Source organism: Syngnathus typhle, linkage group LG5 (genome assembly GCF_033458585.1).
Source record: "Syngnathus typhle isolate RoL2023-S1 ecotype Sweden linkage group LG5, RoL_Styp_1.0, whole genome shotgun sequence".
Lineage (NCBI taxonomy): Eukaryota > Metazoa > Chordata > Actinopteri > Syngnathiformes > Syngnathidae > Syngnathus > Syngnathus typhle.
The window spans coordinates 11,182,824-11,205,934 of record NC_083742.1 but is presented as its reverse complement, the minus strand read 5'-3'; the positions used below and the strand labels follow the sequence as shown (position 1 = coordinate 11,205,934).

At 40.6% G+C, this 23,111-nt stretch overlaps 2 protein-coding genes and 1 long non-coding RNA gene across 4 annotated transcripts; 1 reads left to right on the top strand and 2 right to left on the bottom strand.

Annotated features, from left to right (window-relative positions):
• Nucleotides 1-254: 254 nt before the first annotated feature.
• Nucleotides 255-5,298, bottom strand: LOC133153754 (MOB kinase activator 1A). 2 transcript variants are annotated; one of them, XM_061277836.1, is made up of 6 exons: nucleotides 5,113-5,298; nucleotides 3,664-3,830; nucleotides 3,260-3,353; nucleotides 2,632-2,765; nucleotides 2,029-2,192; nucleotides 255-1,784 (listed from the first exon to the last, which is right to left on the bottom strand). In XM_061277836.1, the coding sequence occupies exons 1-6, from the start codon at nucleotides 5,124-5,126 to the stop codon at nucleotides 1,707-1,709; spliced, it is 651 nt and encodes a 216-aa protein (XP_061133820.1). In that variant the 5' UTR covers nucleotides 5,127-5,298; the 3' UTR covers nucleotides 255-1,706. The 2 variants fall into 2 exon arrangements, with proteins under 2 accessions (XP_061133820.1, XP_061133821.1); XM_061277837.1 differs by having other exon boundaries at nucleotides 3,664-3,827; nucleotides 5,113-5,296.
• Nucleotides 5,299-6,108: 810 nt separating this feature from the next.
• Nucleotides 6,109-22,200, top strand: LOC133153753 (anthrax toxin receptor 1-like). Its single transcript, XM_061277835.1, has 18 exons — nucleotides 6,109-6,601; nucleotides 8,069-8,140; nucleotides 8,221-8,292; nucleotides 8,653-8,734; nucleotides 8,873-8,906; nucleotides 9,140-9,219; nucleotides 9,612-9,680; nucleotides 10,336-10,416; nucleotides 11,016-11,076; nucleotides 11,193-11,291; nucleotides 12,550-12,619; nucleotides 12,703-12,781; nucleotides 13,044-13,139; nucleotides 14,898-14,939; nucleotides 15,800-15,895; nucleotides 15,970-16,137; nucleotides 16,290-16,370; nucleotides 19,993-22,200. Exons 1-18 carry the CDS (start codon nucleotides 6,447-6,449, stop codon nucleotides 20,389-20,391), a joined length of 1,836 nt encoding a protein of 611 aa, XP_061133819.1. The 5' UTR covers nucleotides 6,109-6,446; the 3' UTR covers nucleotides 20,392-22,200.
• Nucleotides 21,309-23,043, bottom strand: LOC133153755 (uncharacterized). The gene is made up of 2 exons (XR_009714380.1): nucleotides 22,942-23,043; nucleotides 21,309-22,644 (listed from the first exon to the last, which is right to left on the bottom strand). It is a non-coding gene; the product is annotated as an uncharacterized LOC133153755 (long non-coding RNA).
• Nucleotides 23,044-23,111: the final 68 nt, after the last annotated feature.

Sequence of the window (23,111 nt, the reverse complement as noted above, 5' to 3'; positions counted from 1 at the left end):
TGAGGGTAAATTAGATACGCAGATTAGATGTCAAATATACTTCATACTTGAAATTATATTTACGTGTTTTTTGATCTTACGTAACACTGTGAACAAACTATGTGTAGGAGGGGACTAATTAAAATACCCAAACACATTTTATGTAAGTAAGGGTGTCTGCAGTAATCAAATCATAAGTAAGGGTGTCTGCAGTAATCAAATCAATGTCCTGCTCTTTTCAATACTGTATACATATACACAAAATAAAAACAGCATTGTCCTTTTATTGTTTTTATTGAGCTTCAAATCTGCCAATACCATCATATCAAGACATTTCAATAATGTAAAGGCACAGTTTTATCAGGTAAAAATGCTGATCTTATTTACAACAAATGTTTGGACACAGTACATTTGTGCACCCCCTACCAGTCAAAATGACCACCAAAGGATTCAATAAAACAGTCTACTTCCTTGCAAGCCCTTGTTCTTTCTCTAATTCTACCAGTACAAAAATATGAAATGTGGCTCGCTACATATGGGACAAGATTCAACATGTTTCCTGTAATTAAATAAAACTCAAAGGGCTTTTAAGCATTATAATTACTGAAATATTATGACTAGTTACTGCACCAGATGGCAGCTGCTGGTTCCTGATGTTCTTAAATGTCTATCTCAGAAATTAAGGTCCATTTGCAGTCAACGTTGCCAAATCCAAAACCCACCCATTAGAATCCCAGCTGCAATTGTTTGGTAAAAAGATGGCAGTACACACAGACAGCCCTGCTGCTGTAGCCCGAGTTCAAGACAGGATCACAGCCATTATATTTACGATATTTCTGCCCTCTTGGCGCAAAGAGGCAATAGTTGTTAACTTTCGGGGAAATAAGTACCAACATTGAGGAAATGCAAGACAACCCAGAGTTCCACAAATGATCGGCACAAAAGAAATAACCCAATAACAACAACAAAACTAATTTCCCTACAAATTTGCATTCGGTCTATAGATCATATTTTCACTATACAGCTGTTTACTGGAAGCCCTATTCTGTTTCTTGTATTTTACTTTCTATAATAATGGGAAACAAACCTTATCAAATGTACAAATGCAGTCATACAAGTGAAAAAGGCTTCTCGCAATCACTCGTCAATGCATTGTATTGCTTACATGGCATCAAGCACAGGAACCGTCTTCAATTTGCACTAAAAATGTAACGTGATTAGATTCACCCATTTACTTCTTAAAATGTTTCACTTAACACAAACTGTATAGCAATAAGTGATTGAAATGTAAGAATTTGACATTTGTTCAGTCAAAACAGAATGACATTGAATATAAAAAAAACAACGTTAGCCAGCTTGTAAAGAACATGCAGCTCATTTCTACTTTCAAAATTTCTTGGTCCAATTAAAAAGTAAACAAAACACTTTTTATCTTATTAATCAGTCCAGCAAATAATACATTGATTACATAATGTTAATTCATATTCAAAAGGACAAAATAAAGATGGGGAGAAGGGTCGGGGAGACGTAAAAGACAGCAAATGGATCAAAAGAAATAGTACAATCCAAATGTTCAGCTGAGAGGAATGACAAGAAGGCACACAGAGTTGAGACCTGACGTCACAGAGGTAGCAGAGGCCGAGAGAAGGGGGAGTGGCAAAAAGAAAAAATGTTCAAAAGCATAAAAGTAACAGCATAAAAGTCAGGAGAGGAGTGTCATATAATGTCTATCTGTCCTTGGAACCGAGCTTCTCGATCAAATCCTGCAGGGGGGCGAGCTCTCGCCGGTCGATAAGGTTGAATTCCTGCAGGTGACACAGACAGAAATATATCAAATATATGGGCTAAGAATACACATTGAAATCAAAGCTACTCCATTTTAAAACTTTTTCAAACAGATTTGATGTGACACATCTCAGCAGTCTGCCAACCGCTTCCCCCCAATTTTCCTTTCACAATAAGTGGTTGAGCTACACGGAGATGGCGGTAGGACACACTTGCTGCACCATCTCAGTCAAGCAGAAGCCGAAAAGTGGTGCAGGAACCTACCTGGACAAAGAAAATGAAGTGCTTGAAGGAGGTGTTGAGGTGAGCCTCTTCCTGCAGCTGCATCACAGAGTCAAAATGCTGATGGTAGATGTGTGCATAAACCCTGAAAAGGCGCTTCAGGATGGTTTTGGCCACAGACATGAAGTTCTTGGGAAACGGCACCCCTGCGGTGGAGAACAGATTTTACTTTGCATGAAACGTGATCAAATCTCTAAAGGTCATGTATGGAATACTGTTTTGTGTGCAATTTGACTGACTTAGTTTCCTCAAACTTTCACCAGATGGTGCTAACTACACTGATCTGATGAGTCTTTAACACATGACCCCATCAAACTGCTCCATATAACTGAAGTCACAAGATTAGTCATTTGTGCTAAGAAGCTGCAGATCTGTCCTCGGGCTGCAGAGCAGTTAAATGATGAACTCTTCCATCTAAATACAGCACTTTGTTTTACGGAAGTATTAATTAATGGGGGGGGGGGGGATTTATGAACACAGAAGAGCACTGATCATTTTGGTGACTTTGCAGCATACATTGCAATGAAGATCCCACAAATCTCATAAGGCAGTAAAACGTGTCAATCTTCCAAAATCAGATCTTACCAATCTTAGAGGGGAAAAGTGTCTCATCATCCAGCTGATCTTGAACCCAAGTCATCAGATAATCAATGTACTTGGGTGCGGAGCATTTGATAGGCTTTTTAATGTTGGTGCCATCAGCCCAGTGGTACTCATATCTGCAAAAGGTGACAAATTTAAACTCAGCGAGCTTTTAACCCAACAGCAATATGACTGAGAAGTAGAAGATCAGAATGGCTTAAATGCTCTACATATCAACTGAGTTCATGCAAACTTTGCTTGGCAAGAGATCAGCTAGAATATGCAAGGGAGTGGGAAATGCAGGGCTATCTCTTCTGAAGAAGGATATTTCTGATTACTGCGTTGTGAGCAGGAAGTGAGCCCTTCCTCCTGATTAAACTCTGACCGTCAGAGGATAGAGGAAGTGCCAGATCTAGAGCAACAAACAGCAAGCGTCTGAAGAGAGTGCAAGCCACATTTTAGACCCATAACGTCTTTTGTGCTATTACTTAATTCACTGGAAAGAAACTGATTTTATAGACAACAGGAATTTGGTGGAGACATTTCTTACAAAATCACCATTTAGATAAGGTGTTGTTGAACCTTTTGGGCCGAGGGACTCCCTTTTATTCAGTGTGCTCTACTGCCTTACCTGGGGCCAGCAGACATGACTGAGCAGCTGGCCTCAGTACAGAACTCTGTAATGGTGCCGTACAGCATGTTGATCTGGTTGAAGAAATCCACCGCTGAAATCCAGAAAAATGCACTTAATACCATATGTCATAACAATAATAATAATAATAATAAAAAAACCAACAGCTCATAAGCACTGAAGTCTAATGGTGGGGTGGGTATTAATTAAGAGAAGCAGAATCAGAGAAGGTCCTCGACTGACTCAAGTAATTGCTCTTTTTAAATGTGTTGCTTTGTCTTTGTACTGTGGATTTTTACTTTGTGAGCCTGGAACGATATGTCCGTGATACATAGAAGTTCAATGCCTCGGTAAAACAATGTCTTTTCCTCAATGTGTGGATTGCCTCTTGTTTCTGCACTCACTGTTGACTGCGATCCACTCATTGAGATCTTCTCCCTCCGGCAGCATGACCGCCTGCCTCAGGTTCCCACTGCCCAGCGTGGCCTCAGCATGTTTCAACAGTTCATACTGATGAGAGCCCTCTGGGATGTTCTTCTTGGGCTTGAAGGTCTTGGATGAGCGACTACTGCTGGAGGTAAACACAAACGGAGCTGAACGCTGCCTGATACTACAACATAGGTACGAATGAAAGCACGTGGACTTGTCAAACTTAAAACTAAACGTTTTAGGGCAAATCAATTTTATGTCAAGAAGATTTAATTTTCATACTCAAAGGATACCAACATTATTTGGGGTGGCGGCTGCACTGACTACAATTTGAAGGCCCTGCAGCGCATAGTGAACACGGCTGGTAAGATTATTGGTGCTTCGCTCCCCTCCTTGAAGGACATTTACACCTCCCATCTCACCCGCAAGGCGACCACGATTGTGAGTGATGTGAGTCACCCCGCTCACTCTTTGTTCGAGCTTCTGCCCTCTGGGAAGAGGTACAGAAGCCTGCGCTCCCGCACCACCAGGCTCTCAAGCAGCTTCATACTCCAGGCTGTCAGGATCCTGAACTCGCTTCCCCGTTCTGCGTAGCGTCCTGTACCTTTACTGTCTGTATGCACACTGGCTCTTATTTGTTGTGTTATCTGTTTATTTATTATTACTCATTATTTATGCCTTCTTGTTTTTTATATTGCGTTGTTTACTTGTATGTCTATCGTGTAATATGTCTTGTCACCGTGGGATAGAGAAAACGTAATTTCGATCTCTTTGTGTGTCTCGGCATGTGAAGACGTTGACAATAAAGCAGACTTTGACTTTATTTGACTCGTTTTAGTTTAGGTATCTGAGGTGCCCTGTTAATGAAAGTCCCTTGGAAGATTTTAAGCAAAACTGAGCGAGACAACATTTGTAAAGGTAGAATTCTCGACATAGATCGATAAATGTGAAAGTGTACTTGCTGTTCATGAAATGTGTCAACACAGACAATGATCAAATGAGTGGGTCAATTAAATGCCTCAGACGTAACTAAGCAGGAAGGCATTGGTTTTAAATATTTGACAACTACCATGTAGATAGAGACATAAATGGTTACGAATGTTCACAATATCATTCGGATTACACGTCAGACGAAAGCAACCCAACTCAAAGCTAGCATTAACGGTCTAGCTAGCGTGTAAGTTATAATTAAATGGCGGCTGGTTGAAAAGACGAAATGAGCATATAAAACGCATTCCGATGAATAATAACCATTTTACTACAAAGTAGTTTACACCGTAATCGCAATGGGGTTAAGATGTTTTTAAGCAAGGGTGTCTTCTAGTTATAAGTTACTTCCCCTGCTGGAACTTTAGCTAACGTTAACCGCAAGCGCCGATGACTAAATTAGATCACGAGTTAGAATGTTTGTCACGTCTACTTACAATAGAAAGCTCATCTTGGCGAAGCGGTCGTCGGAGTGGCTCGATTAAAACTCCACGATCCCGTTTAGCGGCGCCGGGGATTGTTCTTTTGGCAAGGCAACGTCTTGTTCGTGTTGTTCGCTAACAGCTAACATCAACTGCACCCACCGAGGTTCTTCCTCTGGCGACGAGAGGGCAACACTGTCGCCCCCTGTTGGATACACGAGAAACCACTGACGTATGATGAAATGGACTTTACGCCTAACATAAGACATCGATCTTTTCTCATCATTCAGTAAACATTAACATGACCAGCAAATTGCTACAGAAGTCATTTTGAGCACAACAGATTTCTTTTCAGACAGATTTTCTCTGTCTGACTCACTGACTGGACATATTCGCTGCAAAGTGTAAATAACGAGACATTGTCTTTTGTCTTTCTTTATTTGGAATATGAAAATATGTTTATGTATGTATATATGTATGTTTTTATTTCACTCGAGTCTCATTTGTGTTTTTGTTTATCTTTAATAAAATAGATTTCAACGTTGACTGAATCAAATTATCTGTCTGTGTTATTTGAATTATGAGAATTATGTTTATGTATGTTTTTATCTCACTCAAGTCTCATTTGTGTTTTTGTTTATCTTTCATAAAGTAACAAATTGCAACGTGGACTGAATCATATTATCTGTCCAAGTTTAAAAACAAACTGTAATGCAAATACTAGACGACAGGAGTTGGCAAAGTATGTTTTCTTTTCTAATCAGATGAAATAAAGGTGCAAGGAAGAATGGGGAAAGATCTACAGCAAATATGAATGCTTGCTGCTACCACTAGTCATATGATAACAATGCAACGTACATACAACTAAAATTACAGACCATAGTCAGTATGGGTTCACGGCACTCTATACCTTCGCCTCTAGGGGGCAGAATATACTAATTGGTGATGGAGTTCCCATTGTCCTGCTTCCATCACCTTAAGGCAGTGGGGGAGGAAAAAAATGTAAATAGTAAGAGTTTAAAAGATCCCTGCTTTGCAAGGTCATTTGATGAGCAAAAAGCTCAAGTGGGAGGTTGCGAAATTGAGAAGTCCTTTGCATCATATTTATTGGACCCACTGATGAAAGAGTCCACTCTAACTCAAAACGCTCACTTCTCCTTCTTCTCCACGTTGCCCCTTAAGTTACACTTCTGCTTTGGATGATTGTTTTTTTTGGGGGGGGGGATGCTGCAGATCACTGTGAAGGACTGACCGAGGGATCTACAAAGAGGAACTGTCTTGGCACTTGACATCCTGACAAAGGTGCTCAGATTTTCCCCTTTACCTGTGTGGGGTTTTCAGATGGAATAATGCCTTCATGTTGGAGTAGAAGATCCTGGCTTCCAGCTTTGTTTGCTGCCACTCTGGTTGTTCCTCTTGTTCATGCTGGATCCGACCACGAGAGAAGGCTGGCAGGGTCGTCCTCGTGCTACGGAGGCTTTGACCTCTATTTTGTCTTGGACAAGTGAGTTCAACTCTGTCGTACAACAAGAAAAAACAACAATTTAGATGCAGTGCATGAAATAATTCTAGTAAAAGTAAGATACAAGCATATGTATGAAGACCCATTGAATCTGAAGCATATAAGTAATGAATTGGCATTTTTAATCACGACTAGTAATATTTTTAAATAAATAAAGCAATACACTTTGTGATGAGGTGTACTGCCATGTCAGCAGTAAGTTTAGAATGATAGTGGTGTCACAGGCACCAAAAACTATTTCAGCATGGAACACATATGTTCAACATCAGTGCTCTAACAATGCTGTGTTTGTTTTCATCGACATAACGGTCCACGTGGAAGGATATTTAAACCTAAACTGCGTGCACCAAACTCACAGGGTAGTTCATTAGGTACACTTGCACAATCTAGTGAGATTCACTACAAAACTAGTATAAAAGATTCTACCTTTAGAATGATAATTGTATTCAATACATTGTCATAGAGGGATTTGTTGATCATGTGGAAGTTGGGACGTGGGACTTGAGTGCGTGTCATCAGCTCCAGACATGCGGATGCATTGTTAAATGTTTGTTTTTCTGAAGTGGGAATCGTGCATGTGTCAAAGTCTATGGACATCTAGACGCCATTCCAGGTTTTAAAGGGATGCATCCATTTGCACTTTATTGTTTTTACATTGTATCTTAGTGTGGACCCATTGAACTTGCAGCAACCATGCCCTTCGCCTGCCCCCACCCTCCTGCTCCGGAATTAGCTTTATCATCGCTCGGTATCTTCACAGCCTATCTGTTATTGGCTCCAGATGTTTGAAAGTTTCAGCCTGTTGTCTTGGCGTTTTCGCATTAGAACTCATGTCATGGTAACAATGAAAAATAGGTTTGGTAAGAAGGAGAAAGAGGGTGGAATCTGAGGTTATATAAGCAAAGTTTAAATGAGGACATGTGATTCAGAGATACATGCACATCGTTTTTTTTGTTTTATAATTCAGTGTCATTTGGTCATCATATTATGGTCAAATATTTGTTAGTAACTGAACGATGAACGGCTTCCTTCCGCTATGTGATGCTGTTGTGTTTAGTTTGTAATTGCACAGGAAATAGAGGATTTTCTGGCAGTTGATTTATGGCCCAAAAAAATAATACCAATAGCTCAACTTGGAGCGCATTCACTATAAGGAGGTAAACAAAGAGAGCAAAATTGATTAGCATCAACACTCCACTGGTGAATGCATTTCTCAGATTGTAACAACAGACCTAAATAATTGCGGATGCGTTCTAAGGATGTTAGCAGTAACTTGAGCAGTGTGCATTCCCTCAGGGGAAGGCATCTTAAAGCTCCAAACTGTTGCTGATTTGCTTCTGTGCAAGTCATATGGTTTTAATGAACAACCCTCAATTAAAAGGCAGCTCTCTGTTCTTTTAGATTGCTCTATGTGTAGGAAATTAACCATGTGGCATTTCTCTTTGATAGATCTGGGAGTGTGATGGACCACTGGACTGAAATCTACCATTTTGTTGAGCACTTAGCTCATAAATTTATAAGGTAAACTCATCGACGTTTTGGGCAAAAGCCTTCAAGATTTATTTCCTGATCTCACAGTGTTTATTTCTGTTTTGCTTTAGTCCACAATTAAGAATGTCATTTATCGTGTTCTCCACTGAAGGGACGATTTTAATGCGCCTGACAGAGGACAGGTGAGTACATATGATTTATTATGGGATTATTTTTTTGTTTGTTCTAATCTGGAGCATTATTTTGCATACTATACTACATATTGTATACAATCAATAACAGCCATTTAGACTTTGCTGTAGTTTGGTGGTGCGCATGTTTACAGCAACGTGACATGATTTTATCTTCTACGCAGCACACAGCGTAATAGTGCATCTCACGACTCTTGTCTTTTTAGCAACACATCCATTATCTGAACCACTTCATGAAAAAATTCTACACAATTTACCTAATTTGAAAAATAAAGCTGGAAATCTTTATTTAAAGCACATGATAATAGTATAAATGTATGAGCTGTGGTTGTTTTGTGTATGTTACCTTAGAGAACGCATCCGCAAAGGTCTGGAGGAGCTCCAGGGAGTTCATCCAGGTGGAGACACCTTCATGCACGAGGGCATCCTGAGGGTGAGCTCCAGCACCACTCTGTCTTCACTCTTCACCTAACGTGAACACTAAACACATGACTCAATAAATTGAACCGATATTACCTTCCTGTAGAATGTGGTTGATTGCCAGCTTATCGTCTGTGTGTTTGTTCCACAGGCCAGTGAGCAGATATATCATGGAAACACAGAAGGTTCGTATGATCAAGATTTTACTCTCCTATGTGGGTTTGTTGTCATGCCAAAGTCTTCCAAAAAACCATCCTCGAGCTAAATACTTAAGAGTCAGAGGGTCTCTGAAGCTTTAAAAGACTACGTACTTGCAACTGCATGCTTATAAATTAGGTTACATTTACAAAAGTGTCTAGCTAAGCATAGATCACATATTTATACTTAAAGGATCTGATCAAATGGTTTACACCCGCAGGTTATCGGACCGCCAGTGTTATCATAGCTCTGACAGATGGAGAGCTACATGAGGATCTCTTCTTCTATGCCGAGAGAGAGGTCAGAGACTTTCACAATAATTGCAATCGAGTGTCAATTTGGCCACCACTAACCACTTTAAACTGTGTCACATGACCGCTTTGATTATTCTGTTATTTATTCATTCTGCTACGTAAGAGTTCAGAGCAGGTGAGATGTGTTGGACTTTGTTGTGTAATGTTTGTTCAAACACATGTGGCCAGCCAGGGAAATAATACTAGTTAATGAAAATGATGATATCCAACATGGTCTTGGTTGTTGCATGTCTTGTAAAAACATTTAGTTGCATGACAAAATTCAAAGCTGTGTAACTTTGTTTTGTAAAATGTTGTAAAATGCTGAGGTGTAACAGAATCCATCTGCTACAAGGAATGTCGTCTCATTTGTGTTCTCAATCTTTGCCAACCTGACAGGCCAATCGCTCACGGAGTCTGGGGGCCACAGTTTACTGCGTTGGGGTGAAGGACTTCAATGAGACTCAGGTGGCTTTTTGCACATATTTCTCAAACATGAAAAAAAGCTCACATTTGTCATAGAGTGAAGCTACTTTTACTGCAAATGCAGTTGAAGCAAACCCATCAATTCTCACATGAATAAACAGGTTACAGCTTTTTTTTTTCTCCAGCCAATACTTTAAAGGTCAAGCTGCCAACTAGTGTGCTTGACAATGGCAATAAATAACCTTTGATTATGTGTAAATTTTAAGAATCTTATCATGGTGAATTTATATATGAAAAAGAAATTGCAGGGGCAAAAAGTAGCGCACTGCCTTGCTGTCTCTTCCAATAGCAATGTCAGATTGAAATTTGTAGGTCCCGATTGATATGGATTTTTTTTTAGGCTGATGCAAATTGTAATATTCGTTAGAAGAAAAAAATCCCAAAACCGATTCATCGGCTGATTAATTAGGTTACATAAAATATCGAATGAGTAAAATGTTCCCAATTGAATCCTGTTTTGAGTTCAATATAAAATTCACAGTGACGTCAAAACAGTGCTGTAGTTCCTTTATACATTGCTGTCATTTGGTTTGATAAGAAATGTGGGTCAAGTTTAAAAATATCGGAATCTGGACAATGACTAAGAAGTGAATTTACACTTAATGTCTCCCTTGTGTTTGTCATTGCTCACCTTCAGCTGGCGAAGATTGCTGACAGTAAGGACCACGTATTCCCTGTCACCGATGGATTTGAAGCTTTGCAGGGAGTCATTGATTCTGTGAGTATGTCACTTTTGTCCACACAAACAACACGTGTATGGAAATGAGTGTCCATGGATTGTCGGCCCACAGGAAATCACCTTGACATATAATACCTGCACCCAATGACTTCATACTTTAAACTCATAAGTGCATACCAGACTTAAGGACTATAAGCCTTCCTTAAGGGCTTGTATCCCTGAAACTGTGCGTGGCACAAAATTCCAACGAATACTCACTGTGACTGTCACTTTGCTGTTTTTGATCAGCGAGGCTCATGTTTGGCCGAACTGGATCAAAGAGCTTTCTGGATCTCTTGTGATTTAACCGTTGTCAGGAAATAAAAATAAAATAAAACAGTTTTTCGTGACAACAAGGGCTGCTTTTTGATAGGTTAGGCTCGTCATCTGCAGCGCATTATCATCTAATTTGAATTTCAAGGAGCAAGCCATGTTCTCAATGACGTCAGGAACGGTTTAGAAATGTTGAAGTAGCACCATCACGTCAACAAACAAATAAAAGAGATTATAACAACTGAAAACACTGACACGGAAAAAATATTGTGGAGAAAGCCAAGTTATTCCCGTTAATGCTTTTTTCCCCATTTACATTTCCTCAGATCCTGAAAAGATCTTGCATTGAGATTCTGGCAGCTGAGCCCTCCAGCATCTGTGCAGGAGGTGAGGAAGCGGGCTTTCCTTTCATGCTGAGAATCGTAAACTTGGCACTGAAGATTTTTGGGGGGCATCACAAATTGTTGAAATGACATTTTGTGTTTTCATTTCTCCTCCATCAGAGTCATTCCAGGTTGTCGTAAGAGGAAATGGATTCCTCCATGCACGCAATGTGGAAAAGGTCCTATGCAGCTTTCGCATTAACGACACCCTAACTAAAAGTAAGTGAAATATATCTTCAAAAATCAGAATGAGCAGTATGTGTATTATTCTGGCTGTAGTTTAGACTGACAGTGTTTTTATATGAGAAAAACTTAAAAACACCCCTCAATAGATAATTGGGTCCATTATAATATGTAGGGGAAGTTTAAATCAAAAGTCCAATGCAAAGCTGGACTCCTGTATGATCAAAAAAGGCGCCAAGTTTTATAGCCTTGGCTTTTTTTATATTAGCTTAAAAGTTGTTCTGTTGTTACTGCCTGTAAAGAAAATGGCAACCAGTGGCACACTTGCAACAAAGTGCCTTAAGGGCAACAAATAATTTCCCCACAGTCTTTGCTGGTGGCTTAATGAAATAGTTGTGGAAACCGGTTCCTACTGTGCACACCACAGCTCTGCGGGTGGTGTTGGTCTAGTTTCCGAAGAAAGATCAAACACTTCTCCTAAATGACGCAATAGTATACATTTCCCTACATCTAATGGTGCTTAACTTTTTTGCACGACATGAACTTTTCTTTTAATGACCCCATGAATGGTAACTTAAAGGGTACAATCTGAATATTCTTCCAACAGGGAGTTAGATGGAATTTTGTAGTCTTGCGGGGATTAAACTCTGTGTGCGTTTCATTGGATTTGTTTAGTTGTTCTTGAGAAGCCTCTGAGTCCAATTTATCTTTCTCTAATGGAAGAAAAAGCACAGTGGATGTTGGGATGAACTTGGAGCGAGATCACATATGATCTGGCTCCGTTCCTATTGAGGCTAAGCTGTTTCTGGCCACATTACTCCCTTATCCTTCCATCCTGCACAAAGTTTCAAGAGTGGATCAGCCATGTGACTCTCGTGTTGATTTCCTCAGTTCTGGGGTATGCTCTCCCCCTGCCAGAATAAACACAGCGCCCTGGTCATGGTGCTTGTTGGAGCTGGTTTCCTAAAAGCCAGCTGGAAACGGACAAGACCTAGATTTACCTCAAAAACAAAAGCCGTCAGTTTTATTGAGGGTTTTGTATGATACTTCATTCCCTCAGTATTTGTTTTGATTTTGAGGGAACGCGCTTCTCCGAAATTTGGGAAGTGACTTCTCGTGAAAGTCACTACTTTCCGCGAAAATGTTCCTGGAGTCCCTTCTGCTATTGCCCAACATTCATTCAATGACTGTGATGTCTTTTGGTAAACAACAAAGTCATTCTTTTATATGACAAGACTGGAATGTTTGACTCAATGCTCATGTTTTCCTGACACATTTCCATCTTTGTCTCCAGTGGTGAAACCTTTGATCGTGGAGGATACATATCTTCTCTGCCAGGCTCCTGTGCTTCAGGATGAGGGAATGTAAGTTCACCGTCGTGCCCCTTTTGTTTTTCCAACAATGTCACCAGCATGACAATTGAGTTGTTTTCTCATTTCATTTCCAGGGCAGCCAATCTTTATGTCAGTATGAACGAAGGGCTCAGTTTCATCTCCAGTTCGGTCACCATTACGACTGTCAGCTGTGTGAGTACAAGAATTAAAAAAATCATCCTTTAACTTGGAAGATCCATTATACTTGACTAGAACACAGCAAACATTGATGCCACCAAAGAAGCTCGCCTTGAAGCTTGAGGCAACTCAACTGTAGTAACAAACCATTCAGCGGTTTCCAGTGTTTATTTCTTCCTCTCATGACAAAGAAAGGACATGGAGCAAAAAACAAAGCAACTCTTTGGACCGTACATTTTTACCTTGTGTGTGATGCTGTGTTGTTTATATGTCACAGTCTGATGGGACCATTTTGGCCATCACTCTGCTCATCCTCATGCTGCTCCTCATCTTGGCTCTCCTGTGGTGGTTCTGGCCCCTCTGCTGCACTGTGGTGAGTCCACCCTCTAATACAGATCAGTAGTGACACTGATGACGAATTGCTTTTAAAAGGCACTAATAGAGCTTGGTTTGCCGTTCTCATGTCCAGCCAACACTGCCTCAAGTCATCTGGTTAACCTAAACAACAGTCAACAGTTTAGGGCTTATATTTCAGAATGGAACAAACAGAAGAGGTCAAGGCTGTTGTGTAACAGTTTGGGATGTTGAGATTGCTTCTCCTATTTGTTTAAAAATTCAAGTCCACATTACTACCGCAGTGTATGTAGCCAACTAATATCCTCACTGATCACGGGACATTAGGCATTCTGATGAGATTTAAAACAAGAGTTGTGCCAAAAATTATTCCTATACAAAATAATAATGCTTTCATTGATACGGACATCAATCTAGCGATAGGATTATTAATGTCGTTGTAGAACTTCACTTAAATAGGGTCAACCGAAATTAGCATTGTTCTTTCTTTTTTAATTTTTTCTTAGAAAGCAGTGTTAAGACCATATTAAAAGAAAAAATATAACAGGAATAAAATCTCACTAGAGCAAATATGAATGCGAGAAGAATAAAGTTATACACTTACAAGGAGAAATGCTTGATTTTAAAAGATAAACTTTATTTCCGCAATCACAAACATAATTGCTTCAAAATGCCGAAACAATGAAATAGTCACTGTTTTGGCACATCAACAGTATAATCAGAACAAGCATTGGAATCAAATTGAGAAAATATTTTCTCTGTTCTTGTGAAAGAAATCACCTATTTCGGGGGGTACGTATATTACGCCATCAGCTAGACTTCCTCATAATACTGTAACGTTATTCTCCAAACTCTACACCTTTAATCCCATAATTGTACTTTTTTTCCGGTGTGGCCCGTGCTACTTTTTTCATCAGTAATCACTGAATAATTGGAATATTTTGTTTGGATGAGACTGATGACAAAATATGGTATAGCACTATAAATCAGCAAAAGTGAGGTGATTTATCAAGTCGTCAGCAGCTCTGCACAATGTAAAACGCAAGGAACAGCACATCTGTGCCAGCATCAGAATATTGCAACAAATTATCTCGTCACAGTCAAATTCAGTCTTTTTCTCTTGGAAAAAAAAAAGCAGTCTAATATTACCACAGCTGGAAAAAAAAACAGAGCAATCTGTCCATTTTTACATTATGGCTCCCTTTACTCACCCTGTTCTTGTCTAGTTCATGGCACTCGAAGCCCATGCGTGTCTGTTTAGGAAAATGATGCCGGGTTACCATGGAGATTCATTCTTGCTCCAGGATTTGGAGAAGGATAGAGGAAAATCACAAATAAGAAAAGTCAGGGTCACGCAATGCATTTAATTTTGCTGTCTTTATTTGGTTTATAATCAACTTGACAGCTCATCTGTAGCTGGGGAAAAATGACACCAAACCACACAGAGGCGCGTGCAGCCGGTGCCAGGCAGACTAAACTGTACGTGCAATGTGCGTGCAGCAACATATGCAGCCTTGCAGCAAATTCAAACAATGCACATCTGAAAATAGGAGAAAATGATGAATCTATTCCATAGAGAGGATATTGTTTCATAAATAAATAAATAAATAAAAAGATAATATAGCAGTTTAAAAATTTGTTTTTGCCCCAAAATGTGGAAGGCAGATTTCTAGGTCATGGAAGGTGGACAAAGCATTTCCTCAGCCATGGGCGGAGACAACAAAGTTTTCGACATGCTTTCATGACTTTATCTGATGCAGTGTTTATTTCTTCTCAGATCATCCATGAGCCACCGCCACGTATCGCGGAGGAGAGTTCGGTAGGGGCGGCACCTTTTCACATTCTAATGACTCCCTGCATGTTTTTTGTTTATTCTGACATCTTAAACGTCTATGACCAAGTGCTATCAATCCCTCTCGCCTTGGAACGAAAGTCCAACAATCTCTTGAATGTGTTGCGAGTTCACGCCCTCCAACATTAACAATAAAATTCAGACTATTACTATTTTCCGACCCATCCCAGTTTTCCGGCTGATTTTAATTTATAGCCTTGAGTCTTCCAAGCATTCTGGTGGGAATTATAGCCAACCATTAAGACACTAATACCGCATTTGCACGAGTTATACTGTTTAGGCCCGAAACAAACAGCCTGGCATGCTCGATGATGTATTATCACTCAAATGGACTGTATATGTCATGAGATTTTCCTTTTGAGCTTCTGTGTTATTTCCTTGGATCTGTCAACCACCACAGACAGACAGAGGGAAAAAAAGGATGGATGTTAGAGCGGAGAAGGACATAAAAGAACTGCTTCCAAATTATGCCTGGTTATTTTAGAAGAAGAATTTTACAGGTTGTGTCCTGGTGACTGGCCTCAACACTGAGACACTACGTAACTAGCTGTTTCTAAAAATCTACCCTGAAAATAATAATTGGGCATTATTTTGATTGACAGTGTTAGAGAAGTATTCATTTAACAATGTGTTTATTATTGTGGTTAGGGTTTGTAGTAATATCATACTGAGGGTATTTTTTTTTTTTACTATATTTTGACCCTGTATGTAAAAAAGGTGATCAAAATACTATGCTCAATACTTGATATGATGCAATGCAGTTCTACACTATAGCCAACTCTAAGTTTAAGTGGAAGCCCCTCATCATAGTTTTTCAAAACCCTCAGGAGGATGAAGACGATGATACACCAAAGAAGAAATGGCCCACTGTAGATGCGTCCTACTACGGAGGACGGGGAGTCGGGGGAATCAAAAGGATGGAGGTGAGAAGAGTGCATCAAGTTAGTCCACCTGAGGACTTTTCTCAACTTCAACTAAATGAACTGGTCTTTGTTAGGTCCGCTGGGGTGAGAAAGGCTCCACTGAAGAAGGAGCAAAACTGGAGAAGGCCAAAAATGCCAAAGTGAAGATGCCTGAGCAGGAGTTTGTGCAGTGCCCCACGCGTGTTCTCAACAACGGCATGCAAAAACCCATTGGAGCACACAAGTGGTACTCGCCCATCCAGGTACGAAAATAAATACGGCTAAGGATTCAGAAATTCTCGTCCACGTTTAATGGACATAAATATCTTTTGCTGGCTGACTCGCATTTTTGTGAGGAGAAAACAGTTACACACTCCAACATCTGTGCTAGTAAGATCATTCTTTGTTTGTATAGAGCAAACTGGATGCATTGTGGGCCCTTTTAAGAAAAGCCTACAACCGCGTGTCAGTGATGAGACCTCATCCAGGTGATAAGGTAAGATTACCGCAAAATTACAGGAAACCGCAATCAGTCTGAGCGATCACATGAAATTTGTTCAACATGGAGGCCAGTTTGCACCGCTAATTGTAGAGAAATTGGCAGATCTGTGAACACTGTGAGACCGCAGTGTTCACTCAAATGGGATTGAGTCAAGACACCCATTTTACCTAAGAAAAATCGGCCGGCAAACCACCAAACAAAAAATATGACCAAAAGTATGAATATTCTTTCTTTCACCGAGGGGATGATTCAGGCAAAAGATATATTTGTCAAAAAAGACATAGGCCTTAATTTTAGCAAGGTAAACATGCTAAATGATTGCGCTGCAAATCATTTAGTGGACCCCACCCAGAGAACTGCTGACCCCAATTTGAGAACCGTTGCATAAAGAGAGCCTCATGGGTGAAGTGATGGCAAATTGGGAGTTAACCTTGCTCTAACGTCTGGCTGGCTGCAGCGCGAATACATGCAGGGAAAAGATGTCTGCTGAAGTCATCAGTGGACCAAGCCAAATGTTATTTCTCAATGCCCAGCTGTGCATTCAAGGCGATAACGGTTCACTTTCCTGTAGGCGGTCAAAATGAATCACAACACGAAGGTTAAACACTAAAAACAGAAATGAATATTTGGCGAGACATACTAGTATTTGTGCTCGCTGACAACTACATCTTTTTTGATTGTTGCATTAATTATTGCATGTTCCACTCGCCAAGACCGAATGTTTACTGCCAACAGTTACATTCAACGTTATCACCCCACCCCCAAAAGTCCATTGAGAAATAACATTTGGCTTTGTCCGCTGATGACTTCAGCAGAAATCTTTCACTTCAGATGGAGCAACAGACTCCATCAGTATTTTTACTGGAATCCACACTAACATTTTGGCACATTCACCAACTCCTCAAACAGATAATGCAAATAAAGTTGTGTCGTTTTCACTATTTAACGACATCCAAAATAATACTTGATGAGCTCTAATGAAATGTTTATTTTTAGCATAAACATGTTTGAGATCCAACTGTTGTGCAGCAGTGTTAGCTTCACAAGCCAGGCTGTGCTATATAGAGGCCTTTACATAACGTACACACACTCACACGCGCGCACACACACACGAACTATACGTTTACCAGCCACTTGATTGTTTTCACAAAAGTGTGTCAGGTGGCACACAGCTGTGTTTACACTCAAGTCTGACTGGGAGTATGGAACAATGTGAGTCATTGCTTCATCTCGAGTGTTTCTCATTTAACTCAAAAGGACAACAGACCGAATGGCAGAACCAGATTTCTGGATTAAAAATGTTGTTGTTCATTATAGAGATACAGGCTGCATGCATACGTACACACCTACGGTGATTGTGACAGAGTATGTCCCAAAATGCATGCAGCTACACATCCAAACCATTCCCAAATGCCAAACCTCTCCAAAAATAAGACAGGAAAACACTTTGTAAACAACATCCTTGAAATGTTCTTACCAGTGTCTGCAAATTTCATTGAGCAAAACAAAATGTACTATGATCATTCTTAGAAGTGGCCATGTTACGCAACCAATGCTAAGTGTCCACTTATCATCATTATTAAATAATTCGGTGAGTCTGTGATGATTTGAAGATCCATTCGTAACATTTTGCACGTGGCTGCAGTGCTTTGTGTTGGATTGCCTGGCTACCATATTGGCCAGCTCCGTCATGAGAGTGATTCAAATATTATTGCATGGCTGTAATGTAACACACACATGGGACATATAATACATGTTAAGTATGTTAACACGCTTACACACATTCAGCCGTTCGGATTATTGACTGAGTGAAGTCATCAAGGAATAAAAGCAAGGTGTTCAACATTAACCAATTCGTTTAGTCACATTAGATGTCAAGTTTTTTTCCAGCAAAGTTACGCTTAGGGTTTAATTGTCATTTTTCCCCCCAATATGTCACACACAAGCCCTTGAATTTGGGGCGCTTGAAATTCAGAAATCCTCATTATTCATAAGTGGATTATTATTATTTTTTTGCTTACGATGAAATACCCGTTTGTGAATGTGCCACACTATGCACTCCTGCACGGGTCGGTGAAAAAAAAATGCTCGATAACATTTTGTTGAGGGAAGGCCCTGACAGACACCCACCCACCAAAAAAAAATAAAAAATCAAAAAGCCAAAGAAAAATATAAAATATATTTTCAATTCTTTCTGACCCAAGGTCTCACTTAATATGCTAATATCTCATTTGATATCATTTATGAACAAATAATTTCTGTGTGACATGTGTGCGGGATACCGAATCGTACAAGCTCAGGGATGTTTGGTTTTGAAAACAACAGTGAACATCCTGAGCGTGCGTTAGTCTTTCTCATTGTAAACCTTCTTCTGGGCACTGAAGAAAATGCTTTCGTGAGGATTTGCAGTAAACAGGCTGCTCTGGTTGCAATTAGGATCCTCCCTTTTATAACTTCCCCGTAATGATTGACTAACAAGATCCATCAGTGGCAAACTCAATGTCAGGTTGTTATAACAGGGGAACTCAAAAGACGTTGATGTTTCTACTCAATAAATTGTATTAAGTAGATCAGGGATGACAAAAATCATCTGAAAAAATTAACATTGTTGGCTGACTGCTATGGCCTGAGTGTTTCCGTAATATTATGATTACAAAAATATGCAGTAAGTGGCATCTTGATTTAGTTGACATATTCAATTTAATGACGTGCTGTAGGATATCCACTATTTTATCAATGTATTGAATATCAACATAATTGAGTGGAAACACAATTTTACCAATCAAATGAATCCAGGTTGATGATTCAAGAAATGACAGGAAATTGTATACAATCAAAGAGACAAAAATAAACAGTGGTTTGAGTGAAAGCAGATGTCTGCTTCCAATCAACACATTGTTAAATGCAATGCACACAAGTTATATGTTGTCTTGAAGAGGAAAATCTCAAACCAAAAGCAGACTCATTAGGCACAACTAAAACAATATGTTCAAAACACACATCACACCTAAAAAGGCCATCACAAACAAAAGTGATAATAAGTTCCACCTTTGACATCATTTCATGAATTATCTGATATTGCATAAATTACATAGCAGCTAAATACTAACCTGGGGAAAAACAAAGAGACTTGATTCTGATTTCCTAGTTCAAATGGAAAATGCGAATGGACTTGACCTCATTGGCCTTTCCTGCGGAGTGCTTTCTTGTGAGCATTTAGTAGAAGCTTGTGCAAAAAGTGAAGCAATCAATCATGTTTGGATTGGACTCCAATACTGTATTTTCCAGCAATATGAGAATCATTGGGCTAGCTCCAAGCTGAGCTCCGTACACGTGCACAAATTCTTGCACCGATGCACTCCAAAACAACGTCAGGACCTGCCTTTACTATCTAATCAAACATTTGAAAGTTGCTATCAAAACAGGTTGCAAAAATACTCACGCTCAATAGCCAAGTAGAAAAACATAAACTCCTTTACTCAAGCACTTGTTTTTTTTTTTCTAAAGGAACGAACCAGCCCGTTTCTGCTTTTATAGCCCCTTCGGTTCGACACTAAAAGTCACTGAGTTGCGTTGTAAAAGTCTGTCTAACATGTGGTCCATTTTGTCATTTCAGGGCAGATGCATGAACTTTATTCGCATGAAGTCGCCCTCCTCTCGCTACCCCCACTACAACCCGTCGCCCATCTACACCCCTCCCAGCAGGAGTCCACCCGCACCGCAGGGCACCCTTCCGCCAACCCCCGGCAGCCCACCGTTCTGCGCTACCCTGCCCATCCTGCCTTTGACGCCCTCCGACGTATGCCCCTCTCCTCCGTCCACCCCTCCCTACTACACCCCACCTCCCAAACGGGGTCTCCCACCCACCTCTCTGCACATACCCGCTACGCCCGAGCTGCCGCCTACCCCGCCACCTCCCCTCTCGCCCTCCGGCACGCTGCCCCCGCTACCTCAAGGCCCCGCTCCTGGACGAGCTCCGCCGCCGGCCCGCCCCCCGCCACGCCCCGGCCTGTAGCTGACAAAGTGAGAACCCCAGCAAGAATTCAAAGCGTGTGACCATGTTTGATTGTGTCTGCAGGAGACCAAAGCCCAGCAGGCCGTGGCGTACCTGCCTTGTGCAGGGGCCAACGCGGACCTGCCTTCCTTCCGCTATTTGTCTACACTGACTTTTGTACACATCTAGCCCAACGGATGCTTGAATTACTGACATTGAAATCACATGAGAGCATTCGTTCTACTGCGGAGAGCTTTAAGTGTCCGCTCCCTGTCCGGCAGAGAGATGATGGACTCGCACATGGGAGCGTGCTCTTGTACAAAGATGCCTCCAACTGCATCATGCAGAATTCAACAAACCCTTTAGTTATGATGTCATCAACACCTGAGCAATTCAATCTTTGATAGCGATTGTCCTAATTTAGGGTCAGGGGTGAGTTTTGGAGCCCTTCCCAATCGACTTTGGCTGTGAAGCGGTCTATGAGGCTGGCTACACAATGGACCGATTGTGATTCTGGACTATTCAACAAGTTTCGTTGTAAGAAAGAGAGAGCGAGAGAGAGAGAGAAAAAAGGATGGCCATTTATAGTGCATGAATAACTGTTCACACTCATTTGCACCTCTGGAAAATTTGGAGTCAATTGAGCAATTGGATATCACAATCTTCAAATCAGAATGGGTGATTCTTTTTGCCATTCCGAACGGTCTCGATATAAACGTGTAGGACGTCATCGTTTTCACACTTGACGATAGAACCGTACCGCCAGAGCAATGGGAGAACTTGTTTCATACAATTTGTACTTTTTGGGTTTTTTCCTTTTTTTTGAAAACTTTTAATTGGTCCAAAGCTAGTGTAGGCAGGAAAATTGGTTTAGTATGTTTTAATTGATCCGTTGGCTCTTATATATGATAATGCAGACAGTTTGAGAACTACCAATGTTTCCTATTCGCTTTTAATTTGCGTGTGTGGACCACACTGAGTTTTTCAGCATCCTCATCACGTTCCTCATTGTGCTGAAGCAGCATGATGCGAGTCACAGCTGGCCTGCTTTTATGCACGTCACAGTAAACAACCGGGACTTGGACATGACATTTGGCGCTTGAATGACCGCTGATGTTCAACTCTGCGATTGCAGATGCTCAACTCTGCGATTGCAGATGTGGAGAAAGACAGGTCGCAATCCGGGACCGTGCCTGATCATTGACAGAAATAAGTTCCATCCGTCCATTGTTGTTTAGGGTCATGGTCACAAGCCTTACCATACTGCCTCATTTTTTTAACATACAGTTAACCTTCAGCCTTGTAAAGTCCTTCAAAACATACTGAGTGTCAAGCTAAAACCTGGTTGCTTTTAAGAAAGTATAAATTACAGCTGCATTGCGTTGTTGTTAGGAAATAAGAAAAAAGACAGGAAAAAATGGCTAATGTGAGGTAGTTACACATACGATTCACAGAAGTTAACAATTTCCATTCCACCAATCACTATGTCTAGCTGCACCCTTACAGTTCATATGTAATGGCTTTCTTTCTCCACCTACTGCTGACCTTAAAACGAGGTCGGTATCAGCCTAATATCGGTTATCGGCCCCCTCCCTACTCGTGTTTCGATATGTTTGTATTTCAAATTTATCGTGGCTATAAATGTGCACCAATTATCTGTTAATCATAGTATAGTCATCATTTATTTGTTGTATGAACTTTGCTAAGCATGCATTTACAATGCTCAGTGTAAAGATTTGTTTTGGTGTTATGATGGTGAGATTAATCACTCCGCAATGTTGCTGCAGGTTGCCAATCTGAATGGCATCAAAATAAAAAAATGGTATGATACTGTGTGGTTTTGCTTTACTGTTGTTACTTTCACCTGGCTCCCATTTTAGTAAAGGCTCTGACAAAACCCTCAGTTGATTATCAAGATTGTTGTATTCAAGCACGGTGACACAGTGACGCGGATCAACGGGTTCATACACTGAGGCTTTGCAGTGCAGCCTACGCAATGCAGACTGTGAGGGAGGGGGGGGGGGGGGGGGTCTAACTTCCCCAATATGGCTAACCAGCTCCAGATGTTCACATGCTGCATTATGCACACATGTGCATGAGCCATCACGGAAAATAGCAGAGCCCGACTAATCCTCTGGAAATATGGACAGACCTTAGGAAAGGCGAAATGGTGCTAATGGCGTCTGGCGGGCGAGTGCAATGACGAGCTCAGGCCACGTCTCACTTTGAGGAAAGTCACCAACATTGAATCTTTGTGGGTGACTGCACGAGCAGCTGCAAAGAATCCCCGAAAACATGTTACTGGCTGGAAGTAATGAAGTATAAATATTATATATATAATAATTATTTTTCTTATTTGAACTGAGATAAAGTAGAAGCACTTACACAAAAACACAAGTAAAATACAAAGCACTTTTGAAATTGCTAGGTCAAGAATAGACCACATATAAGGAAAATGAACAACAAAGTTTTTGGTGGTGCAACATGCGTCATAGCCTGGTGCTAAAGTGGATTGAAATGTGCCGCTTGTGAAGACTACAACATCTCAACCTCATCACACCTTTCACTGACCTCATTTTCCCCATCTTGGAGACATCTGCGGCCCTTATGAGTTTTCACGCCTTTAAAACGAGTTCTTCTTTGATCCTGACATATACGGTCACCTTCTGTAATGCACACACATCCAACCAATGGTACTCAGTATAAAACATACTTTAACGCTCACTGGTGTCTTGGCAGTC